General features: G+C 36.2%; 1 protein-coding gene across 1 annotated transcript; it reads left to right on the top strand.

The window, feature by feature from the left end:
- Positions 1-2191: 2191 nt before the first annotated feature.
- On the top strand, positions 2192-4282 carry SLITRK1 (SLIT and NTRK like family member 1). The gene has a single exon (XM_047082625.1). The coding sequence runs from the start codon at positions 2192-2194 to the stop codon at positions 4280-4282; it is 2091 nt and encodes a 696-aa protein (XP_046938581.1).
- The last annotated feature ends 19278 nt before the right edge of the window (positions 4283-23560 follow it).

Below are 23560 nucleotides of genomic sequence, written 5' to 3'. Positions count from 1 at the left end.
TAATAAGAAAAGTCAGCAGAACAGCTGACAAGCAGCAGTCTCTCACCATTTCTCACCTCTCCGGTGTTTGTAGAACTTGGTTTTTATAAGCTCCATCTAAGTTTGAGGAACCGGAGATTCCTTCTCTGAGAAAAGCCCTAGCCAAGCTCCACTAGCACCAGTGACCCAGAGAAGAGAAACTGCTAGCTACCTGCAGAGAAGCTTCGAACAGGGCCTTAGAGACCGGCGATTTCTCTCTCTCTCTCTCTCACTCTCTCTCTCTCTCTCTCCCCCCACTCCCCCTCTCTCTCCCTCAAAATGCAACTGGTTATTTACTTGTATGCGTTTTAAAATCGTCCGTTCAAATTCGGAAACTTTGTGAGTGTGTCTGAGTGAGTGAGTGAGTGCGTGCGTGTGTGTGTGTGTGTGTGTGTGTGGTGCGCGTGCCAGTCTGCCAGTGGGTTTTTAAGAGCACTCACGAATCATATTGGGATTTTTTCCTGCTCCCTCCCTCCTTTTCCGGTTCTCTGTGAAAGCTTTCGGGTCTGGAATCAAAGACGCAAGCAGGCATTGTATTTTCACCCTGCAGACTTAAATAACATTCAAGAAATATCATCAGAGAAACCTAACTCTCAACAACCAAATTGACTAAAATTCTATACCAAGTTTAAAAAAGAAAAAGTATGTGCCTAAATTATATCCATGCAACAAAAAATTCATACCCAAGTATATTATTTAAAAAAAATATATGATACGATTATATGTTCCAAATAATCACTTTAAACATAGCCAAAAAAAAAAAAAAAGGTTTCAAAGACATCAAATAGCATAAAACATTGTACTGCAGAGACGGAAGAAATGCATTTAAAGCACCGATGAAAATGGCGTGCAGTATAATTACCTCAAATTGCTGTTCGCTTGACACCCTGACACTAATTTTATTCAAGCCATTGGGAAATAAATGTTTTAAAAGCACTCCTTTCCAAACGCTGGAGCCAGTGGGGGCTATGAGGTCATTAAGGAAAGGAAAGGGTAAAGTTTTCAGCACGCAAAAAAGAATTAAATAATCCATTTAAAATAAGCGTCTATCTGGATCGACAGCCTTTAATGCCCACATTTTTAACGCTTGCCCTGTACGTGGATTGATTTTTTTTTTTCCTTCAGCATTCCCTCACCAGATGGATTTTTGCTACTGCAGATCAGCAGAGGGTGTCAGATCTTTCAGAGTGCACCAGGCTGGAACAAGCAGAGCTTCTTAGCAACTCTCTTCTACCCCCTCCCCATTCTCGCGCTCTCTCCCTCCCTCAGACAACTCGCCCCCCGCCCTCCGCCCCCTCCACGTAATTCCGAAAGAGCAGAATAAAGAGGAGAAAAAGAAAAGAAGAGCTAGTAACCGAGAGCTGGAGCCCAGAAAAAACGGCTGAAGAGGACCGAAAGGGAGGAAAGGAAAAGGATGGACAGCCACAAAACGCAGCGATTGCGGAAATTTTCCAGCGCCATTGGCTCGGCAGCGTGAGTCCTTTCGGTCGGGCGTGATTTCAGCACCGGGGGGACTGGACAGCACCTCGGGGGGACTTCTGGGCAACCTGCAACCACAGCAAGAACTCCATCAGCCGCCTCAGCTACAGAAGCCGCCGAAAACCCTGCTTTGTATCAGAGAGGCAAGGTCAGTCCGACGCACAGCCATGCACAGGCAGTGCGCCTGTACTACGCTGCAAACCCTCTGCTTGTTTCTCTAACATGCACTTGCTTCTAATTACTAGCATTGTTCCCTTCCTGATTAGTGAGGACCACTAGATCAGATTCTGTAAGGGTGTATTTTTAATTTATATGTATATATTTAACTTCTTTTGGTAATTTTTAAAGGGTTGAGGGAGAGTGGGGTTATTTTTTCTACTTTTCTTTCCTTCTCTTTCTTCTTCTTCTTCTTCCTCTTCTTCTTCTTCTTCTTGTTTCTTTTTGTTTCTTTTTTGCTTGCCTTGCACTACGTGCCTGGATAGTTTGTGGATATAATTATTGACTGGCGCCTGGGTTGTTGCAGTGCGGGGGGGTTAGGGAGGAAGGAATCCACCCCCACCCCCCCAAACCCTTTTCTTCTCCTTCCCTGGGTTCGGACATTGGAGCACTAAATGAACTTGAATTGTGTCTGTGGCGAGCAGGATGGTCGCTGTTACTTTGTGATGAGATCGGGGATGAATTGCTCGCTTTAAAAATGCTGCTTTGGATTCTGTTGCTGGAGACGTCTCTTTGTTTTGCCGCTGGAAACGTTACAGGGGACGTTTGTAAAGAGAAGATCTGTTCCTGCAATGAGATAGAAGGGGACCTGCACGTAGACTGTGAAAAAAAGGGCTTTACAAGTCTGCAGCGTTTCACCGCCCCGACTTCCCAGTTTTACCATCTATTTCTGCATGGTAATTCCCTCACTCGACTTTTCCCTAATGAGTTTGCTAACTTTTATAATGCGGTTAGTTTGCACATGGAAAACAATGGCTTGCATGAAATCGTTCCTGGGGCTTTTCTGGGGCTGCAGCTGGTGAAAAGGCTGCACATCAACAACAACAAGATCAAATCTTTTCGAAAGCAGACTTTTCTGGGTCTGGACGATCTGGAATACCTCCAGGCCGATTTTAATTTATTACGGGATATAGACCCGGGGGCCTTCCAGGACTTGAACAAGCTGGAGGTACTCATTTTAAATGACAATCTCATCAGCACCCTACCTGCCAACGTGTTCCAGTATGTGCCCATCACCCACCTCGACCTCCGGGGAAACAGGCTGAAAACGCTGCCCTATGAGGAGGTCTTGGAGCAAATCCCTGGCATTGCTGAGATCCTGCTAGAGGATAACCCGTGGGACTGCACCTGTGATCTCCTCTCCCTGAAAGAATGGCTGGAAAACATTCCCAAAAATGCTCTGATCGGCCGAGTTGTCTGTGAAGCCCCCACCAGACTGCAGGGGAAAGACCTCAATGAAACCACAGAACAGGACTTGTGTCCTTTGAAAAACAGAGTGGATTCCAGTCTCCCGGCGCCCCCTGCCCAAGAAGAGACCTTCGCTCCTGGCCCCCTGCCAACTCCTTTCAAGACAAATGGGCAAGAGGATCATGCCACCCCAGGGTCTGCTCCAAACGGAGGTACAAAGATCCCAGGCAACTGGCAGATCAAAATAAGACCCACTGCTGCGATAGCGACCGGCGGCGCCAGAAACAAGCCCCAAACCAATGGCTTGCCTTGCCCTGGGGGCTGCAGCTGCGACCACATCCCAGGGTCGGGTTTAAAGATGAACTGCAACAACCGGAACGTGAGCAGCTTGGCTGATTTGAAGCCCAAGCTTTCCAATGTGCAGGAGCTTTTCCTTCGAGATAACAAGATACATAGCATCCGAAAATCGCACTTTGTGGATTACAAGAATCTCATTCTGTTAGACCTCGGCAACAACAACATTGCCACCGTAGAGAACAACACTTTTAAGAACCTTTTGGACCTCAGGTGGCTGTATATGGATAGCAATTACCTGGACACGCTGTCCCGGGAGAAATTCGCCGGGCTGCAAAACCTCGAGTACCTGAACGTGGAGTACAATGCAATCCAGCTCATCCTTCCTGGCACCTTCAATGCCATGCCCAAACTAAGGATCCTCATTCTCAACAACAACTTGCTGAGGTCCCTACCCGTGGACGTGTTCGCTGGGGTCTCGCTCTCTAAGCTCAGTCTGCACAACAATTATTTCATGTACCTTCCAGTGGCAGGGGTACTGGACCAGTTAACCTCCATCATCCAGATAGACCTGCACGGAAACCCTTGGGAGTGCTCCTGCACCATTGTGCCTTTTAAGCAATGGGCAGAACGCCTGGGTTCCGAAGTGCTGATGAGCGACCTCAAGTGTGAGACGCCGGTGAACTTCTTTAGGAAGGATTTCATGCTCCTCTCCAATGACGAGATCTGCCCCCAGCTGTACGCGAGGATCTCGCCCACGCTAACTTCGCACAGTAAAAACAGCACTGGGTTGGCGGAGACCGGGACGCACTCCAACTCCTATCTAGACACCAGCAGGGTGTCCATCTCGGTGTTGGTCCCGGGACTGCTGCTGGTGTTTGTCACCTCCGCCTTCACTGTAGTGGGCATGCTCGTGTTTATCCTGAGGAATAGAAAACGATCTAAGAGAAGGGACGCCAACTCCTCGGCGTCCGAAATTAATTCCCTACAGACAGTCTGTGACTCTTCCTACTGGCACAATGGGCCTTACAACGCAGATGGGGCCCACAGAGTATATGACTGTGGCTCCCACTCACTCTCAGACTAAGACCCCAACCCGGGTAGAGCAGGGGAGCGGGAAGGCGATGCGCCCCCTCCCCCCCCCCCCACCCCACCAATCCCCTACCCGGCTGGCATCCCAGGGGTCAGAGGAGCCCAGACCCAAGTCCAGCGCGCCCCAAGGCTTTATGGACATAAGTAAATAAATAACTGTGAACTCGCTCCGCTGAGAGGGTTTGACCCCTTAGCTCCCTTCTGGAAACAAAGAGCAGACTGTGGTGAGCTGGGAGAGCGCTGCCAAATCGCTCTTTGCAGCGAGCTCCTTTTGATAAAACCCAGCAGGGGCCCTGCTCGAAGAACTAGCCCTCTGCGTTGGGGCTGACCGGGATGTCTGCTGCGGTCCTATACATATATACGTGTACCCCACATCTATATAGAGAGATAGATATCTATTTTTCCCCCTGTGGATTAGCCCCGTGAGGAGGGGGGGGCGTGATGGCTCCCTGTTGGCTATGCAGGGACGGGCAGTTGCACGAAGGCATGAATGTATTGTAAATAAATAACTTTGACTTCTGACAAAAACAAAAAGTGCTGCATGGCTCGCATGGAATCCACGCGCTCCAGGGACGCTGCCCTCCTCGGCGACTGGAGACGGCGTCACGTTCACAGCACCCACCCTCTTACCTGATAAGTCCCATCGTATCAAACTTTCTATAAACAAAACAGTATAATCAGAAAGTGCCATTTCACCATTATTTGTGATCGGTAGGCAGTTCAGAGCGTACGTACGTTTACTGTGAAAAAAAAAATGTAAAGGTTTTATTTAAGACATTTGCATGGCTAATCATCGGTCCATTTTATGAGTTAAAAATGTATTTTGTTGAGCGGAGTTTTTAGGGTTGTTTTGGGTTCTTTCTTTTATTTTGATGGTGATGTTTTAATTTTTTTTTGAGGGGGAATATTTTTCTATACATATCCAATAATGCCTTTCATCTGAATGTAAAATAAGTACCCATGATTTCTATTATAGTATCAGTGTAATTATTAAAAAAAAAAAGATTTTGAGGCAGTTAAGCATGACCAATTAATGTCATTCTAGTGCTTAGGCTGCGATCTTATGGTAGCAATTCTGTGCTGGTGTAAATCTTACTTATAAAGTAGGAAAAAAGAACCGAGGAAGCACGTGAAACTTACTAATTCTATTCGAGGATTTTATAATGGCATATTTTTTCAGTATTAAAGTGAAAATGTTTTCAACTCTGGGTCCTTACATTTTTCCAGCTTCATGTTTGCAACTGGTAAATTGGATTTGCGGTGGAAGGGACAGGGGAGGGGGACGGTTGGGGGTGGATCCCTTCTAGAACTACATCAAGGCTCTTTAAGCGTTTTACTTAGCTTTTCATCCTTTACGTAGCTCCCCTCCTCCTCCATCCTTACCCGGGCTTTTTCCAGCTCTCCCCAGTCTGTAAAGCAAGGTCTTCCCCAACACACCCTCCCTCCCTCCGCCCCTTTTTCCCCTTCTCCTTATGCGGCAGTGAATCCCTTTATTAATACTGGAAATCCCTCGCTGCTGCTTCTGCTGCTGCTGCACACACTGCAGATATATTAAGGATGTTAGTAGAGATTTGATTTAATTGACTCTGCCTAGATCGGTCTCATTAAACAGAGTGGAGATTTCATTGGTCAGCACTCTTCGATGAAAGACAGCCCTAATGACTGGCATTTGAGATGCTGCTGGCGTTTTGAATTCAACATCTGCTGAAAACGGTAAAACTAATTAGTGCCCACCCACCCTCCCCGCCCCAACAACTGCATACTGAAATTTGTTAAAGCACTCATCTTTATGAAAATCAATCATTATCCTAAAGAAGTGTTTCTCTCCCATCGTTCGCATTTCTGGTTGTGGCCTAGTAATTAACAAGAAAAGCATTGAACTGTTTGAATTTTATGAGCCAGTGTAACCTGGCCTCAATCATATCCCTCTGGGATTTCTAAGCAGTCTATTTTATCAGCAGTTAAGGGACAAACAGCAAGCAGAACTACACATATTGATGGGGGTCTGCATTCCACCACATATCCACCTTGGAGAAGTGTATTAAAAGACTGCAGACCACAGATTTAAAAAAAAAAATATATATATATATATATATATGATTATATATATATATATATATATATGATTGTAAATCAACTAATGAAAACTCCCAGACCAGTAGTAGTAAGATTTGCCTTCTAGAGCTCATATTCTAAAGAGAAGTAATTTCCCAGAACAGTGATGTTCTAGAGTATGTATTATTTATTTTAACAGTTTTTAAATAAAATCTTTATTATAAACTATGACTATACCTAAGGCCATTCATCATTTTCTCTCTTGATTCTTTTGTTTGTGGACTGCATTTCATAGTGATGAAATTGTAACCTACTATCCTCTGACAAATATTATGGGCTGTTTATTTATTTATTTTTTCTTATGAAGGACTGAATTCTTTTTTTGGAGAGTACAACTGGGTTCCCTGTAAGCAATCAATAGATTTATTTGTAATGGAAAAGTTGGAGAGGAGGGGAAGAGTCGTATACTCAGCAATATTATGACCTTAAATGTAGATATTCTACATCTCTGGTGGGAAGTGATATTAAAAGATATCTAGTGAAGCATGATAGTAATGTTTAAAACTAATACATGATTAGTCTAAGTCAGGAAACTAGAACTTCTCCTAGAAGGTCTTCACTGGGGCAAGAACTTTTGTTCATACTAATTAAAAATAAATTACGATATAGAGGCCAAAGTTTAAAGAGTAAACTTAGTTTTTAAATACTGCTTTAACATCTTTGAGTGAGTCAGCCATGTGCTAAATAGTTTACATAATTATTTAATTTAACCCTCACAAATACACTTGACAAATATTGTGATAATGTATCACAATATTGCTATTTCCATTATACTGATGAGAAAATTGAGGAGAGTAAGCGATAACTCAGATCATAACTGGTAGATACTGAAGTGGTAGATACTGAAGTGGCAATTTTCTTTGCCCTACCAAACCTCATTGTTTGAATGGAATGGTCATATATATTTAGCAGGATAAACTCTTAAAGAAGAGTATCCTTAAAAAATACACAGAGCTGTAGAAATACTTTATAACAAGTCAAAAACCCAAGTTGTATCTTAATTGAGTATGTATAGGTAGCTCTTTATATTTCCAATATGCCTTGCAGCAAAAGAAAATTGCCCTACATTTAGAGGAGATAACTTTAGTGTGTTCTCCAAGAATGTATAAAAAGGCAACATAAAAGAAAAAAGATGAATTGCTATAGGCATTTATCAATTATACAAATTAAAATCATTAAATTTTCTATTTATTGGTTCTAAAAATATTAGAATTATCAAATATTTTAGTAAACACTAATATATGTTAAAAATCCATGTAGAAAAGGTATTCAATGATTTAATGTAAAAGAACATTCATTATTTAGAGAATTTTTTATTTTGATAAAGTATCTCTATTGCAATTATATATATAAGCTAATATATAACCATATATGTTCGTTTTGGTTTAAGGTAATATATGTTATGTATTAGTTTAGTTTTCAGGATACATAATACATATGGTCTTAGCACATAACTTTCATTTACAAGTGCCTACCTTATTGTTGTTGCCTGTATATAAAATGTTCATATAACTAGCTGCCATGTGAATTAGTTTAGATATCTTGTTTCCAATTAAATCATATTTAATTCATCAAAGTAAGAGATTTTAGTTATGCCAGATGGAAAAGGAGGAAAAAAGGAGGTATGTTGTTTAGTTCCATTGCTTTAAAGAAAGTAGTAGCTTCTGTGGTTGCTGCTGTAACTAAGAATATCCTAGAATTTAAGTTGTTGCCATAGAAATTTATTGTTTAACCATTTTTACATGTTTACTCAGAGGAAGCTGGAATAGCTGATCTAACATTAACATAACAGGATTCTCTTTCTTAATAGTTTTTATGTCAGATGTAATTAGAATTATCAGGCATTTTAATGTGTTAAAAATTATGTTGGTAATTCCAAGGACAGTTTGTTAATTTAGCTTTTTCCAGGTTGCTAATAAGTGTTACTTGGTATGTACAGAGAGATGGATAAATTTGCAAGGGTGAACACAGGAAGTGTGTTTATTTAATGTGTTGGTAGAATATTAAGTAGAGTGGTTTCTAATTCAGTTCTTTTGCTAATTTATAAATACTATTTTTTTAATATGTAAGCTTATTTGAAGAAAAATGGAAATATAAACTGTGATTAAGATTTCATTTTAGTAGGTATTATTCAAATGCAACATATTATTTAATTCATAAAAGATAAACTCTCTATGGTATCAGTAGATATAACAAATGTATACTCAAGATTTTTAATGTATAGGATTTGCTTCAGTTTGGCCCTGAACCATAAAAATAAGAAGAAGACTAAAAATAAATATTTCATATAATCCCCTGACATTTTCTTCTTCCTAAAAATTTACCAAAAATATTATTATTGTTGTTATAAAAAGTAATACACAGGACATTCAGGACTTTCTTCTTGGTATCAAAACTTAAGGATATAGCACTAAATGGTTCCATGAAAACACATGTTAAAAACAGAGCAATCCTGAAATCAGAACCAGTATTGACTCTGCTGTAACCCAAAATTGCTGTCAAAAAATTGAATCATTAAGAAAAACAAAACAGAGGGGCGCCTGGGTGGCGCAGTCGGTTAAGCGTCCGACTTCAGCCAGGTCACGATCTCGCGCTCCGTGAGTTCGAGCCCCGCGTCAGGCTCTGGGCTGATGGCTCGGAGCCTGGAGCCTGTTTCCGATTCTGTGTCTCCCTCTCTCTCTGCCCCTCCCCCGTTCATGCTCTGTCTCTCTCTGTCCCAAAAATAAATAAACGTTGAAAAAAAAAAATTTAAAAAAAACAAAAAAAGAAAAACAAAACAGATTAAGTATTTAGAACTAAAATTTTATAATGAAATGAACCACTGAAGAAATCATCTTTGATTATTGAAGCCCAATATAACTCTTTGGCCTCAATTGACCAGCAATTACAGTATATGGCTTAGACCTCAATTATCTAATTAATTACTCTTTCCCATCCATTTATTTGTTAAATATATGCTATATCACATACTTGAAATATAATTATATTTCCAACTTGAACTTTGCCTGAGGTTTGCAAGAAAAGAATTATCTATTAGTTTAAAGAATTTTGAATGAGTAAGAACCTAAATATTCAATTGGCAACATTAATTGGGCAATTGCTACATGAAAAATACTGGGAAAACTCTTTTGGGAAAAGAGAATAAGGCATTTCTCACCTCAAGGAGTTTACAACCTACAAAGCTGAACTATATCCATCCTTGTAATTGTAGAATGGTAAACCATTGGCAATTCTTAGAATACTACTAGAAAATTTTGTGTTTCTTTCTTTGAAGTGGTTTAGGTTTTTAGCCATTTGGAAAAGCGCAATGGTCACATCAGCTTTATTAGTTGTTATGCAAATAGTTGAAAATCTTAAAATGATATTTTTAAATGAAAGCAGTACTTTAATTATCCGCTAGTTTTATATCTTTTTCTGTAAAATGGGAATAATGTCTGCAATTTTGTAACTTCAGTTACGAGTTTTTTATCTAATCACTCTAAAAAGAAACAAAGCGATTTTACCATAAGTGAATGATCATTTTTTAATTTTAATTGTTTGAGAAATCAAATAAGTTTAGGAAATTTAATAAGGTATGTTATGATATCATAAGAATTTCAGAATAGTTGTCCTTGGTTCTTAGCTTTGATTTGTGTTGTTTATATACATAAAATAGATTAGTCACTTTAATAAAATATTAATATTTTTTTATAATTGTGCTGTAAAGCTAATAATCCCATAGCTCTGTGTTGTTTACTGAAAGCTAATATTCAGTTACTTAGTAGTATAGTCCAAAGGTTTAACATGCAGGAAACAGTAAGCAAAATCATACATTTACTTGCTTCTATGCCTTATTCCCTTTGCTTCTAATTCCATTTCATTTCTTGGCAGAAGAATACAGGAAGGAAACATGTTTAGCTGCAGCATATCGATAGAAAAAGTCAATATATAGTGAAAAATGAGAAGTGCCTCAAATATAGATGATAAATGGCTAATCCATACTGCTATCAGAGAAGCAGTCTGTGCCTCCCAGGAAAGGGAGATGAGTGTAAAGGGCCACTGTTACCATAAACAATAATAGCTCTTACCAGACTCTGTGATATTTATTGTATACTTTCCTCTTTTAAATCAAGATCTTTTTAACGTTTTTGAACTGTACATATGAGAAAGTAATGCTCATTATTATAATAGCAATATGATTTGAATATTAATATATGTATTATATATATAATATATATATACACACACAAAGAACTTTGTACCACTGCCATAAAATAATAAGATTGCAAAATGTGAATGAATTTAAAACAATGTCATTGCCTATACACTATAGTAGAATCCACATGTTTTAGTTCAGGCATTTTTATTTATTAAAATAATTATTTTTATAGTTACAAGTAATCCTACGTGACTAAATTATTATATCTAAAATATTTTGTTGTATAATATATGAAATGGTATCATATAATAATCATTTGCTAATTTCTGTTCAGTTACATAATTTCTATAGCTAATCTGATTCAGTTCTGAGTCCAGTTAACTTTATCTAATTGGATATATTTAGCACCAGTTTGTATTTTGGTAGCTTATACAGAATATGGTTAAGTACCATTTGTCATCACGGAATTGTAAATTAATGTTAGTGAACTTTTCAGGGTTCCTAAATAATGAATCTAAATTAGTTTACTTCATTATCAGATAAATCTAAAGAAATGAAATTACACAGCAAAGGGTTTAATGCTGTTAATCCCTCTGTTTCCTGAATGAGTAAATGTTTTCTGGTGTCATAATACATGCTTTAATGAGAGTTTATTATTATTATTATTATTGGAGTCAGAAAATGTTATATTTTGTTATTTTTCAGCAAAACTTTGGTTTTATGACATTTGTATTTTTCACTAGAATGGTCATTTCTTTAACAATCGAATTTCATGTCACAGATGGTATTTGGTATAATTAGACATTAAGACATAATAAGCAGGGTGTTCTAGGAGGGTATTACATCTTATGGTGTAATGTTATGAGGAATAAGACTTGGAGCCAAGAAACTAACAGCTGGAAGCAGCAATATTCCCCAAGAAATGAATTACATGGAATGTCATGTTACTATTACAACTTAAAATTTATAACATCAAATTAAGAGGAAAGTCAGATCAGAGCCCTTTTGAACATTATTTGCATAAGTGTGACATCACTTTTGGCTAGCCCAAAACTATTTATACCACAAGTTTTTTATTAACATAGAACATGTTTTCCAGCATTTTTACATGGATAGCTAATATGGTGCCTGTTAGATTTCCATCTCTGAAAGCCCAATTTACACACTTGATGAGTAATCAAATGAACAAATTGGAAACAGTTATTTTCTTTTATAAAGTCAGGGTTTTTTTGTTCATAATATCTTAAGCTAGTATGACATATATAAAGAAGAGTAATTTCAGCCCTTATTTTGCTGGTTTTTAAACCATGACTGAGAAATATTTTGACCACGGCCTTTATGATAGTGTATTCGTCAAGACTAACACAATTGTTTAAGGAGGCAACATTGCATTGGTGTTGGGGAGATACATCTTAATCATGACAAATTCAGAAAACAAAAGCAAAAACAAAAAAAGAAAAACAACTATGGATGATGGAAATTTTACTTTGATTGATTCAACATGTATTTCATGTATTCATCTGATTACCAGCTATATGACAGGTACTTACGCAGAGGATCTAAATCTAAAGGAAACAGACTAGATTTCTGCTCACTTGAATTTACATTCTATAGGGTATTACAGAAAACAAAACAAAAAAAGCAGTTAAGATAAATGTGAATAATGAAGAGTCATGAATGAAATGAAATAGGAAAGGGGCTGATGATCTCTTTTCTTTAGGATGATCATGAAAGTTCTATCTGAGATAATGCATGAACTGAGTGAAAATGGTAACAGACAATCATTTGAAGATTTGGAGCTGAGAGATCCTGGCAAATAAAACATCAAGTACAAAACATCCTGATTTTAAAATGTGCATGGAATGTTTGAGGACTAGAAAGAAGACTAGAATGGCTGGTATCTGACCACAGACAGAGCTGAAACTGGAGAGACAGAAAATGGATAATGCCTTATAAGCCATAGCAAAGTATTTGGATTTTAAGTATAACAGAGAGTTTTAAGCAGCCAAGTGTTATGATTCAAGCGGTATATTTAAATATCCATTTTGACTTGTTTAGTGAGAATGAATTATACGAAGGCAAAGAGCTGCTGTTGGAGTTTGGGATAAACATGATGATATCTTGTACAATAGAGGCAGGAGGGGAGATGGACAGAAGTGGACAGCTGGGGGGTATCTTTTGGTGTCAACAGAACTCCATATTGGAGCAGACATTAGTGAAGGTAGAAAAAATACTTGTACGTGAGTGTGTGTGTGTGCATGTGTGAATGTGTGTGTGTTTTCTTTTTCAAACGATTTGATGGTGGTATCTTTTATTGAGAAGGGAAATCTGGAGGAAGCAAGTATTAGGTGTCAGAGCTGGATTTGGAACATGATAACTTTGAGATGCCTGTTTACATATTCCAGGTACGTTGTTGGATATGGGACTATGGAGTTCTGGAGTAGTTTAGGGAGAAACTACAGACTTGGAATTCATCATTAGTCTTTTATTGACTCCATTTTATAGAATTAAAACCTAAGCCCATGGTTGTGTTTAACCAGAATATATAATCTATATTCAGGGAAGATTTACTCAAAATTGAGTATAAAGTTGATTTTAGAGACAACTGATGTGGGAAAGTTATGAAATGTTATATCTTTATATATTTGTACATTTTCCCTCAAACCAGAAGACAATACATAAAACCTAGCAAAATATTCACTTATGAAAATCAATTAAAAACAGGAGAAAAATAGTCTGGAAAAGGATACAAACAACTTGTGACCTAATTGTACAATGTAAACTTTAAATTGAAATGCTTAAGGTCTTTGCTTTAATAAGCATATTTCTGAATAAGAAAGTAGCAACTAATCATATCCATTATCAGTTACAAAAGGATTTTTTTTTCTTTTCCTCCAAGAGAAAATATTTCTGGCAAAGGAAGATTAGCTTTCATAATCAATAATAAGACAAAAATGAAGATTGGGCTATTCTTACTTGGTAGTCAAAGGTTGGACTCCATTTAGGAAGGTTTCCTTTTTACCCTTACTTTTGGGCAACTCGATGATCAGATTATCTCTGAAAACCTCGCACAACACATTTGGCATTTAGTCCAACCCTTGAAGAGACAGCACAATAAAATATATTTCATGTTTTCCTCATAGAACAATTTGTCCACATGTACCATTCAGCTCACCATCAGTAACTGTCTCTAATTCTTAACCCTCTAAGTGGATTGAACTTAATTTTCTAAGTAAATTGTGATAACCTTTCATTTAATGTAGTCCTGCTGTAATTCAAATATTCATTTTAGACATTGTACAAGGATAGTTTCCCCCTCATCAGAAGGCTTTTAGTAGCTTCAGTTCTTTCTGTGTAGGTGTGATGCCATGTCGTAAATACTCAGTTTATTTTCAAAAGGAAAGTTAAAAGCTGACTGAGAGCTCTGCTTAGATTCTCATAACATGCCCTTACGGTGCTACAGAGTTCAAAGTCTTTGGGATCATTTATGGGGTCAACAACAATGAACCTACAATCAGAAGCTCTGGATTCTGGATTAAGTCATTCTCTAACTAGCTCTGTGATCTTAGGCAAGACTCTTAATTCATCCCTGAAATGAGACTGCTGGACTGGAATAAAGAAATCAAAAAACTTTTTCTGTAATAGTCCTAATAATAAGTATTTTAGGCTTTGTGGACTAAGATGCAAATCTAGGACATTATAGACATATTATATATTAAATATGTGTGTGTATTACATATTATATATATGTGTGTATATATATATTAAAACAAGAGAGGAAACAAATTTCCAAAAGTATGTGTTGACCAAATTTAAAACTTTCTTCACACACGGAAATTTGAATTTTATATAATTTTTATATGTTATAAATACCATTTTTTTCAACTACTTAAGAATGTAAAAACATCACAAGTGGCGTAAAAACAGAAAGCAGAACTGATCTGGCCTATGGAAGGTAGTTTTTGAATTCCTGAACCAGATTAGCTCTAAATTCCTCTAATAAAGCTCAAATGAAGTTTTTATTATATAGTCATTATAATATCTCCAATTGTTTTCTCTATAAAAATTGTGTAAGATTTTCAAAATTATACAGGGCATTTGTCTAACTTTTTTTTTCCATTCAGTGTTTTATGTTTTAAATTATGTCAGGGAATGTCATCAATTTATAATTATAAATGTGTATAAAATAGGCCAGGGATAGGGGCACTTGGGTGGCTCAGTTGGTTAAGCGTCTGACTTCAACTCGGCATGTTTTCGCCATTCATGGTTTGAGCCCTGCGTTGGGCTCTGTGCTGACAGGTTGGAGCCTGCTTCCAATTCTGTGTCTCCTTTTCTCTCTGACCTTCCCCCGCTCATATTCTTACTTTCTCTCTCAAAAATAAATACACATTTAAAAAATTAAAAAAAAAAACAGTAGGCCAGGGATAAAATAATGTCTGAAGAGGACTGACAATAAACTAATCATGTTTGATCAAGAATTATTAGAGTGGTTAAGAGTCCCATCTCTAGAATTAGACTGTATCAATTCTAATCCTAGCTCTGGCTAGCTGTGTGAACTTGACCAAGTTATTAACCTTATGGCTCCTCGATTTTCTCACTTGTAAAATGTAAATGACAATGTTAGTGCCTACTTCATAGCAGTGCCGTGAATATTAAATGTGTTGATACAGTTGAAGTGCTTAAAAGAAGTTTTGATACATTAGGAACTTTCAGAAAGCATTAGCTATTAATCGTGATTCTCTATTGCATAAATAATTTTACATAATCCTCAAAACAATTACAACTAGTAGGTCAGTTTTTAAAATCACTATTTTTCAAATAGAGAATCTGAGGATTAGAAAGCAACTTGACTGGGAGAATACTGCTCAGTGCAGAGCCAAAATGCAAAGCCAGATCAGAGGGACTTTAAAACAAATGCATTTTAACTGCACAACTGGGTATTTGATGAGAAATTATCAGTGTCTATCCAATCCAATATCCTGTTGCATTTTTCTGACATACATGTTGTTTTTCCTGGGATTACAGGCTTATAATGATATTTTATTGTATCTCTCCATTCCACACCCACCTCAAAGTAAACACACACACACACACACACACATATATATATATATATAATTAATTTGTATATATATATATATATACACACACACACACACACACACACACACATATATATATATATATATATATAATTAATTTGACACAATTAAATTTACCCCCTCTTCCCAACTTGCTCAATTACTGGACAGTAACTGACATTCTAAAATTTCATTTGTCTTACATTTGGCCTTCAATTCCTAAGCTTCGTTTAAGTTTCTGCATAGTAGCTGATTTTAGCCAATACACAGAAGGAAAAGAAAAAAACAAAACAAAAACAAGCTAAATGGCACGTGGATATGACAAAATTGATTAATATGACAACTCTCTGCAAGAGGTAGGATATTTAAAAATATTTAATAGCAGTATGGTAACAAATAAATGCATTTCTAATACTAGCATTTCAACAAGGATGTTTGGCAGGATGAATGTGTCATAGTGCTTCTAAATACATACAAATAAGATATGCTGTGGAACTAGGTAACATGTTTTATGCATTTTATTTTATTTTATCATTATTATTATTCTTTTAAGTAATCTCTACATTCAGTGTGGGGCTTGAACTCACAACCTTGAAATCAAGACTTGCATGCTTCACTGGCTGAGCCAGCCAGGCACCCCATTTTATTATTTTTTTTAATTGAGGTATAGTTGACATACATTGGTTTGAGGTGTACAACATACTGATTCAACAAGTTTATATGTTATGCTATGCTCACCACAAGTGTAGCTCACTTTAAAAAGTATTTAAATAAAAAAATCTGATTGCTTCTCCATCATATCAGAAAATGAAAATGGTCAAATTTGCCTTTTTGGGGCTCCCAAGGTGTCCAATAGAACTGGAAAGGGAATTTAGACTAGTCTTTGTATAAGGAAAATTCTCCACCAAAGTCAGTTACAGAATTGGAGTAACTATTATATTTGGGTTTGAAGACTGTATTAGTTATATACCAGGGACCACAGATCTTTTTGCTTGGAATAACACCTGTCTGTGAATGAATCTTTAATATAATATTGTTGCTACTATGAGAGTACTAATAATCCATGCCATCATTTTGAAAGGCAATTCATTCCACCTTCCAATGCCAAAAATGAAGCAGGCTAAAATGTCAGAATACATTTGCTTAGGATAGGAAACATGTTTTCCTCCCATGAATTACTTCCAATAGAATCTGTGTTGACTCTGTTATTTATGGAACTGTTTTCCATGATCCTAAAGGTCCAGGAGATATTAAAAAACAAAACAAACAAAAAAAACCACTGTGGCCTTTAAAAAATGATTTCTTGACTTTAAAATTTAGAGAAATACCACACTATATATATAACTTAAGTAATCATCTTTACTATAGGACTTAACTGATTTCAAGAAATACTCTGAGGGGCGCCTGGGTGGCGCAGTCGGTTAAGCGTCCGACTTCAGCCAGGTCACGATCTCGCGCTCCGGGAGTTCGAGCCCCGCGTCAGGCTCTGGGCTGATGGCTCAGAGCCTGGAGCCTGTTTCGGATTCTGTGTCTCCCTCTCTCTCTGCCCCTCCCCCGTTCATGCTCCGTCTCTCTCTGTCCCAAAAATAAATAAACGTTGAAAAAAAAATTTTAAAAAGAAATACTCTGAATCTCTGTGAGAAATGTATGTAATATTTCTCACACTTATTGACCTCAGAAGTCACTACCCTTCTGTCACCTACCATCCTTTGTTTATTCGTTTGTTTTTTTCAGAACACTATTTAGAGACTAGAGGGACACAAGAGATAACTTCCTATGTACCTAATTTAGGAGAGGTAACAAAACAAAACAAAACAAGCTGAGATCTTTAAAAAACCTGAATTTTAGTGGTCTATAATAATAGGCTTAGAGCCAGTTACTTCTGACAGAAAACTAACAATCCAGAGAAATAATAATAATAATAATAATAATAACAAAACAAAAAAGGAGCCATTACTTTCACTTCCTATGGCTTTCAGGCATTTCTGAATCCAAATTGTGTGCCATTTACCATGAAGAGCTTGGACTTTCTTCAACTGTGCCATCTGTTGAAGCACAGGATAGATCACTACTTCATGACCTAGTCATTCAAAATAGATTGTGTTTCAATAAATACAGAATACTCCACTGAACAATTTTTCTTTATTAATCTGGTTTTGGAAGATTCTTCCATTTAGCCATGTTTTATTGGAATAAAATTAATTGATCACAATAGAGCTTATTTTACAACAGTGTACAATTCCAAGTTATCCCAATCCCTCTTGTCTTCAATGAATTATCTTTTTCCTGCATAGACTTAGTCAGCCTTACAAGTAAAATATAACTAATAATAAACTGACAGTCTATGGTGATTAGTGTGCAGTCCCTTAACTCTGTAACTGGAGGGCTTCTTTACCCAACTTTATAAGCAAGTTTATTTCCTCTAATTTGGTGTGTTAAAATGCTGATTGATTTTCCATCTGAACTTATCAGTTACGACCATACTTAATGAAACAAAAGGTCAATTTGTTCTAATTTGCTACTGTTTTGTTAAATCAGTAAGCAAATTCTACTTGTTGAAGAATTCACCTTTCCCCCTCTTTTAAAATAATTTATGCCTATGTTCACAGTGATAAATAGATATTATTATACATTAGCAAATCTATATCCTTTAAATTCCATTAACATTGTAAGTTCTTGAGCAAGGCTTCTGCCTTATGTATCTTGTATCCTCCTTACTTATTTGGTGAATAATAGATAATTAATATTAGATGATTGAATGAACACTTCTAAAAATACATATCTTTATGCTTTAAATATGGTTATAGAATGGCAAGGCAAAATCATTTTCAGCATATTTTCAGAACCCACACTCTTTCTAAAACAAATGTTTTCCAAACCACAAAGCACAATACTTGTAAATAAATTGTTCATTCCTAAGTTTGTTATGGAGATAAAAGTGGCTATCTTTCAAAGAGGGCATAGAGCTTTATCTTTTTGTTAAGTTAATCATGATATATTTGATAGGTAGAGCTAGTAATAGACTTATATAAAATTAGATTTACACAAAAGGTAAAAAAGTCACAGGCTATAAGTTAGCAAAAAGAAATGTGGCTACAAAGGGCTTTTTTAAAAACTCACCAGAGTCTTTCAGGAAAAATTTTCTCCTACCATGCACACAATACCCGCTATGGTATAAACATAAGGACAAGAGTAGACCACAGCTTCTGGGACACTGACTCATGAAGGATTGAATGGGATAGAGCAACACTGAATATAGGTCTATATTGAAAATATAGAAATACTGTCTTTTTTTTTAGATTTACTTGTCCAGTAGAATGATGAGAAGGAAAATGGTGCATTTACATAGTTTATTGAATAAGTAAAGCAAAGCTTTATTATTGATTTATTAAAATTACTTGTTTATATTGACTTGCATAAATGTTTTATGTATGTGAGATTTACCAAATGCATGTCACACAGCACTGAAATAAGTGTCAACTACATTTGCAAATAAGACTTGAGTTTTCTAGATGATTTTGAAATTTAAGCTTTCATTAAAAATATGTACTGAGAATTGTCAGTTTCTATTAAACTCAATCATATCGTGTCCCAAATTGCTTTTGGCCAAAGAGGATTAGTTACTCAACATTGATTTTCATTTCTTGGTACTATTTTATAATTCTTGTAATCTCTTTTGTATTTTAAAAATTGTCTTATTCATAGGCAATTATTAATTATCATCCTTAAGAAATTCCAAAGTGTATTGTTAAAAAGAAAGCTTTCAATTCTTAGAACACTTTAAGGACATTTACTGTTTTGTAAACGAATTTGAAATTGATTTCCTATTTGGGGATATTAAACAAACTCATATGTCTCTAAATGTTACAGCAGAAACAACCATATTATAAACTATTTTTTTCTGTATTATAAATTTTATTTAAAAATACTAAAATCTTAAATTCCTATGGACTCTACAGGGAATCTTGCTTTCTTTGTTTTTATTAGTGGTTTTAAAACATTTTGGTGGATTCACATCAGCAACTAAAATTAAGATTGGATGTATTTAATCACTGGACAGAAAATTTTTCTCTTTTGACAAAAAATAAGCCCTGTGTCTCATAATTTTCTTAACAATGTCTTAAAAGCAGATAAATATCTGTAATGTTTAATTTTTTTTTTGCTAAATTATTTAATCCATATTCATTTACTGAAAGAGAGTTCCTACTTAATCTATGAATGTTTGGGAGGAAAATTTTAAAAAACTCAAATTTAAGGGGAAAATACATGCACTATTTGCTGATTACTCCTCTGGACAAGAGGTGGAAAAACTCTCCAAAGTGTGCTGTAGGCATCAAAGGAGTTGATAGGAACCAAATAATGGACTTCTGCTGCCTTTAGTGTTAAAAACACAGCTTGCATCTTTCTACTTCTGTGATGCATTATGGTTGACACAACTTTGAGATAAAATTAAATGTGATTTTGACCCTAGCTGTGTAGCATGAATGCTGCTAACGGAGATAATTTCTCCCTTTCCATATATATGTTCAAGGGTAGGACAAAAAAATGCCAGGAGTGCCTAGTCATTTTGGCCTTCTAAACTAAGGGAGACTTGAGACCTTTATCCTTACTGATCACAAAGAGAAGAAGTGAATCTCAGTTAAATGTAAGAAGACATTTTGTAAATTGAGCTGTTTGATTCTATGGGACTATAGATGATTACGAATCACATTATTTCAGCAGCCTGGTATTATGGCATAAGTATTTTACCATTAGAGTTTTTCTGTATAATGAAAGTGCAACTCATTTGCAAATGTTATTTGTTCTATTGATTTTGTTTACTCAGTAAAATGTATGTTTGAGCTGTGTTTCACTTATATTAAGGATGATTTAGTTTTGTATTATATTTTTGAGTTATGAAATTGCTCGAAGAATATTTCCTATGCATTTTCATGTTTATCTATTATTTAAAATTAACCTAAGGCCTAGAAGACTCAGAATATGTCTCTGCATATTCTATCATATTAAGAATAATTGTACAATTAATTACAATTCTCTTTTAAGCCAACCCTAAAATCTTGAAATGTGTGTGAACAGGTAAACAAGTTCTAATTTATCTATCTTCTAGCTCATACTGAAAACCAGCTTAGAGAAAAAGTTATTGTTTGAGAAGACAGTGCCAAATTGAAGATACTTATTGTGGTACTCTAAAAATGTGCCCAGGGTTAAAATATATCACCCTGAGACATTAGTCAGGAAACCTGCACAGTTAATAGGAACCCTCAGTTTGACTAATTGTTGGCATTAAGAAGGAAATTTCAAGGTCTATTAAGAAGGAAAATGAAAACCCAAGTGCATATGTGGTTTAGAGTGTTTAGTGGAGTCTGGCAAGGACATAGACAAAAAGTAATGAACAAAAATAATAGAAAATGTTACAAAGAGGCCTTGTGAAAGTCAAGTACTATAAGAGGGATAAGGAGTAGCCAGGGATGATCCTGAGGGCAGTTTGATCTATGGTTGAAGGATGATTATTCTTCAGATTGGTAGTATATACTATAGCTGTAGGTATGTGTCTTTTAACTCAAGCTGATTATTTAGGAACAAATATTAATGTTTGGTAGATTTTTAAAAATCAGCTACATATCAAGAACAGGAAAAACTGAGTATCAGGGTGCCTGGGTGGCTCAGCCAGTTAAGCGTCCAACTCTTGATTTTGGCTCAGGTCATGATCTCACAGTTCCTGAGATTGAGTCCCCAGTCGGGCTTTATGTGGACAGCATGGAACTCACTTGGGATTCTGTCTCCTTGTTCTCTGCCCCACCTCACTTGTGCTCTCTCTCTCTCAGAATAAGTAAGTAAATCTTCAAAAAAAAAAAAAAAGAAAAAGAAAAAGAAAAAAAAAACTGAGTATCTTCCATCTGAACAGAAAAAGTATTTATTAATGGATATCAATTTATTTTACAATTGTATTTCATTAAAGACATTTCCGTGGTAAATAGTTTTATGTCCTTATTTAGATTTAATTTAAAAATGTTTCTATACTACTCCAAAAACTTGGGTTGTAAGTGGAGACAAATGATTTTCTATGTGATTTTAGTGAATTAGACCAATAATAAAAATGTCCAGGGTGATGAGGCATCTGAAATTAAGGATGTTAAAATAGTCACTTCCCTTTTTCTTAGTTAACTTAAATCTCTGTTAAGTCAGAAAATGTTCTAAGCTGAAAAATATAGTAGTATTACTTTGGGTAATCCAAACTAAAATGAAACATACATATTATTTTGAAATAGTGTATATCATCAGTCACTAGAATTATTGAGTGGCCAGTACATATGGAGTGCTGTATTGACATTCGAAGATATTCATAGATGTTTAGCTCCAATTATAAGCAAGTATTATTACTACCTTTGAGTAAACACATTTGTACTAGTGATTTAGATGCGCTTTGTGTATAGGAGTTAGAAACATAGATAAAGCACTAAACGCTCACATTTTGTTCAGTACAAATGACGCTAATCAACTTCTGACTGATAGCTTGGACTGAGCCAAGGAGCAGAGATGATGCTTTTATGTACCTTAGCTGTGTTTTATTAAATTGACCTCATGACCTGCCAGGATTCCTGCTTCTCCCGAGTGCTGAAAGACACTTGTATTCACAAGCATTTATTGAGTAAAAAGCAATGAGCTAGGTGTTAGGTACAACATGATAAATAAAACAGTCCAATTTCTCAAGGAACTCACATTCCAAAGACTTTTTTGTCAAAATGAAGCTGTTGCATTGCCTGTGTGAAAAGTATCAGAGGTGCTTGTTTCAAGGGCAGATTCCTGGACAGAGTCTTAAGTTTTCTGCTTCACCACCTTGAGTTCTGGTAACCTGCATTTAAAAAATAATGCCCTTTATATTGCTTAAGCCTTTTTATTTAGAATACTTTTGAGTAATAGATTCTTTAGCAGAAACTTACTTTCAAAGTAATGTAGTAATAGATATGCTCAGGGAATTGCAAGCATAGAGAAGGGACATGTAACCCAATCTAGAGGAGCAGGAAGGCATTCTTTGGAAGGAGCATCTAAGGTCGGCTATCACAGGAAGCCCCTATTTCTCATGTGTGGTTTGGTGGGGATCATTCCAGGGCCTTTCTAGCAGCAGATAATCTCCATATCAAGGAAGAGATGATTAGTAAGAGACTGGTATAGATGGAGAAATGCAAGGAATTTGTTTAGGGGGAGAATAAGGGACATAAAAAAGGAGGATTAAGAAGACGATTAGGCACCAAATCATCACAGACCCTGAATGTTATGTTAAGGAAATTGGATCGTATCTTGTATTTCACTGGTTTTGATATTCAAATGCAAATAAAATTGATTATTAAAGAAACAAGTCCAGAGAGGGAAGCAATGCAGAATTTTTAACACGAAAGCTGTTCTTCTCCAGCTAGTTGCCATGGGGAAATGTGGCATAGAATTGCCAGATTGTCCAGTCTTTCAAAAATAGCCAAAAATCTGGTGTATTCATTAGAATTAGGTTCAGCTGCAAATAACAGGATATCTTAAAATAAGTGTTTCAGCAACAATGAAATTATTTATTGCTCACAAATTAGTCTGGAAAAATGCAGTGCTAGGCTAGAATGTCGGTTCTGTTCTACCAAAACTATATGGAGCCAGATGATGTCTACCTCACTCCTCCATTATCCCTGGGTTCTGACTCTTGTTATGATTCATTGTGTCCAGGCAGCAGAAGAAATGAACAAGGTGATGGAGGAGGACAGTGTTCTCATTTAAATAAGTTCACTGGAGATGGCCATAGAGCTTTATTCTATGTCTACATGTCTTAGGTGTATGGAAGACTGTGAAATGGATTTTTTAAAATTCTGAGTAGCCATCGCTCATTAAACATTTTATTATTATGGAAAAAAACACAGAATGAATATTAGGGGACCAGAAGCATTTTGCACTACATTCA

Source organism: Lynx rufus, unplaced genomic scaffold (genome assembly GCF_022079265.1).
Source record: "Lynx rufus isolate CCGP_SWC_20201006 ecotype Redwood Valley unplaced genomic scaffold, mLynRuf1.p SCAF_1, whole genome shotgun sequence".
In the NCBI taxonomy this organism is placed as follows: domain Eukaryota; kingdom Metazoa; phylum Chordata; class Mammalia; order Carnivora; family Felidae; genus Lynx; species Lynx rufus.
The sequence above is the reverse complement of the archived record's forward strand: the minus strand, read 5'-3'. Positions and strand labels throughout refer to the sequence as shown.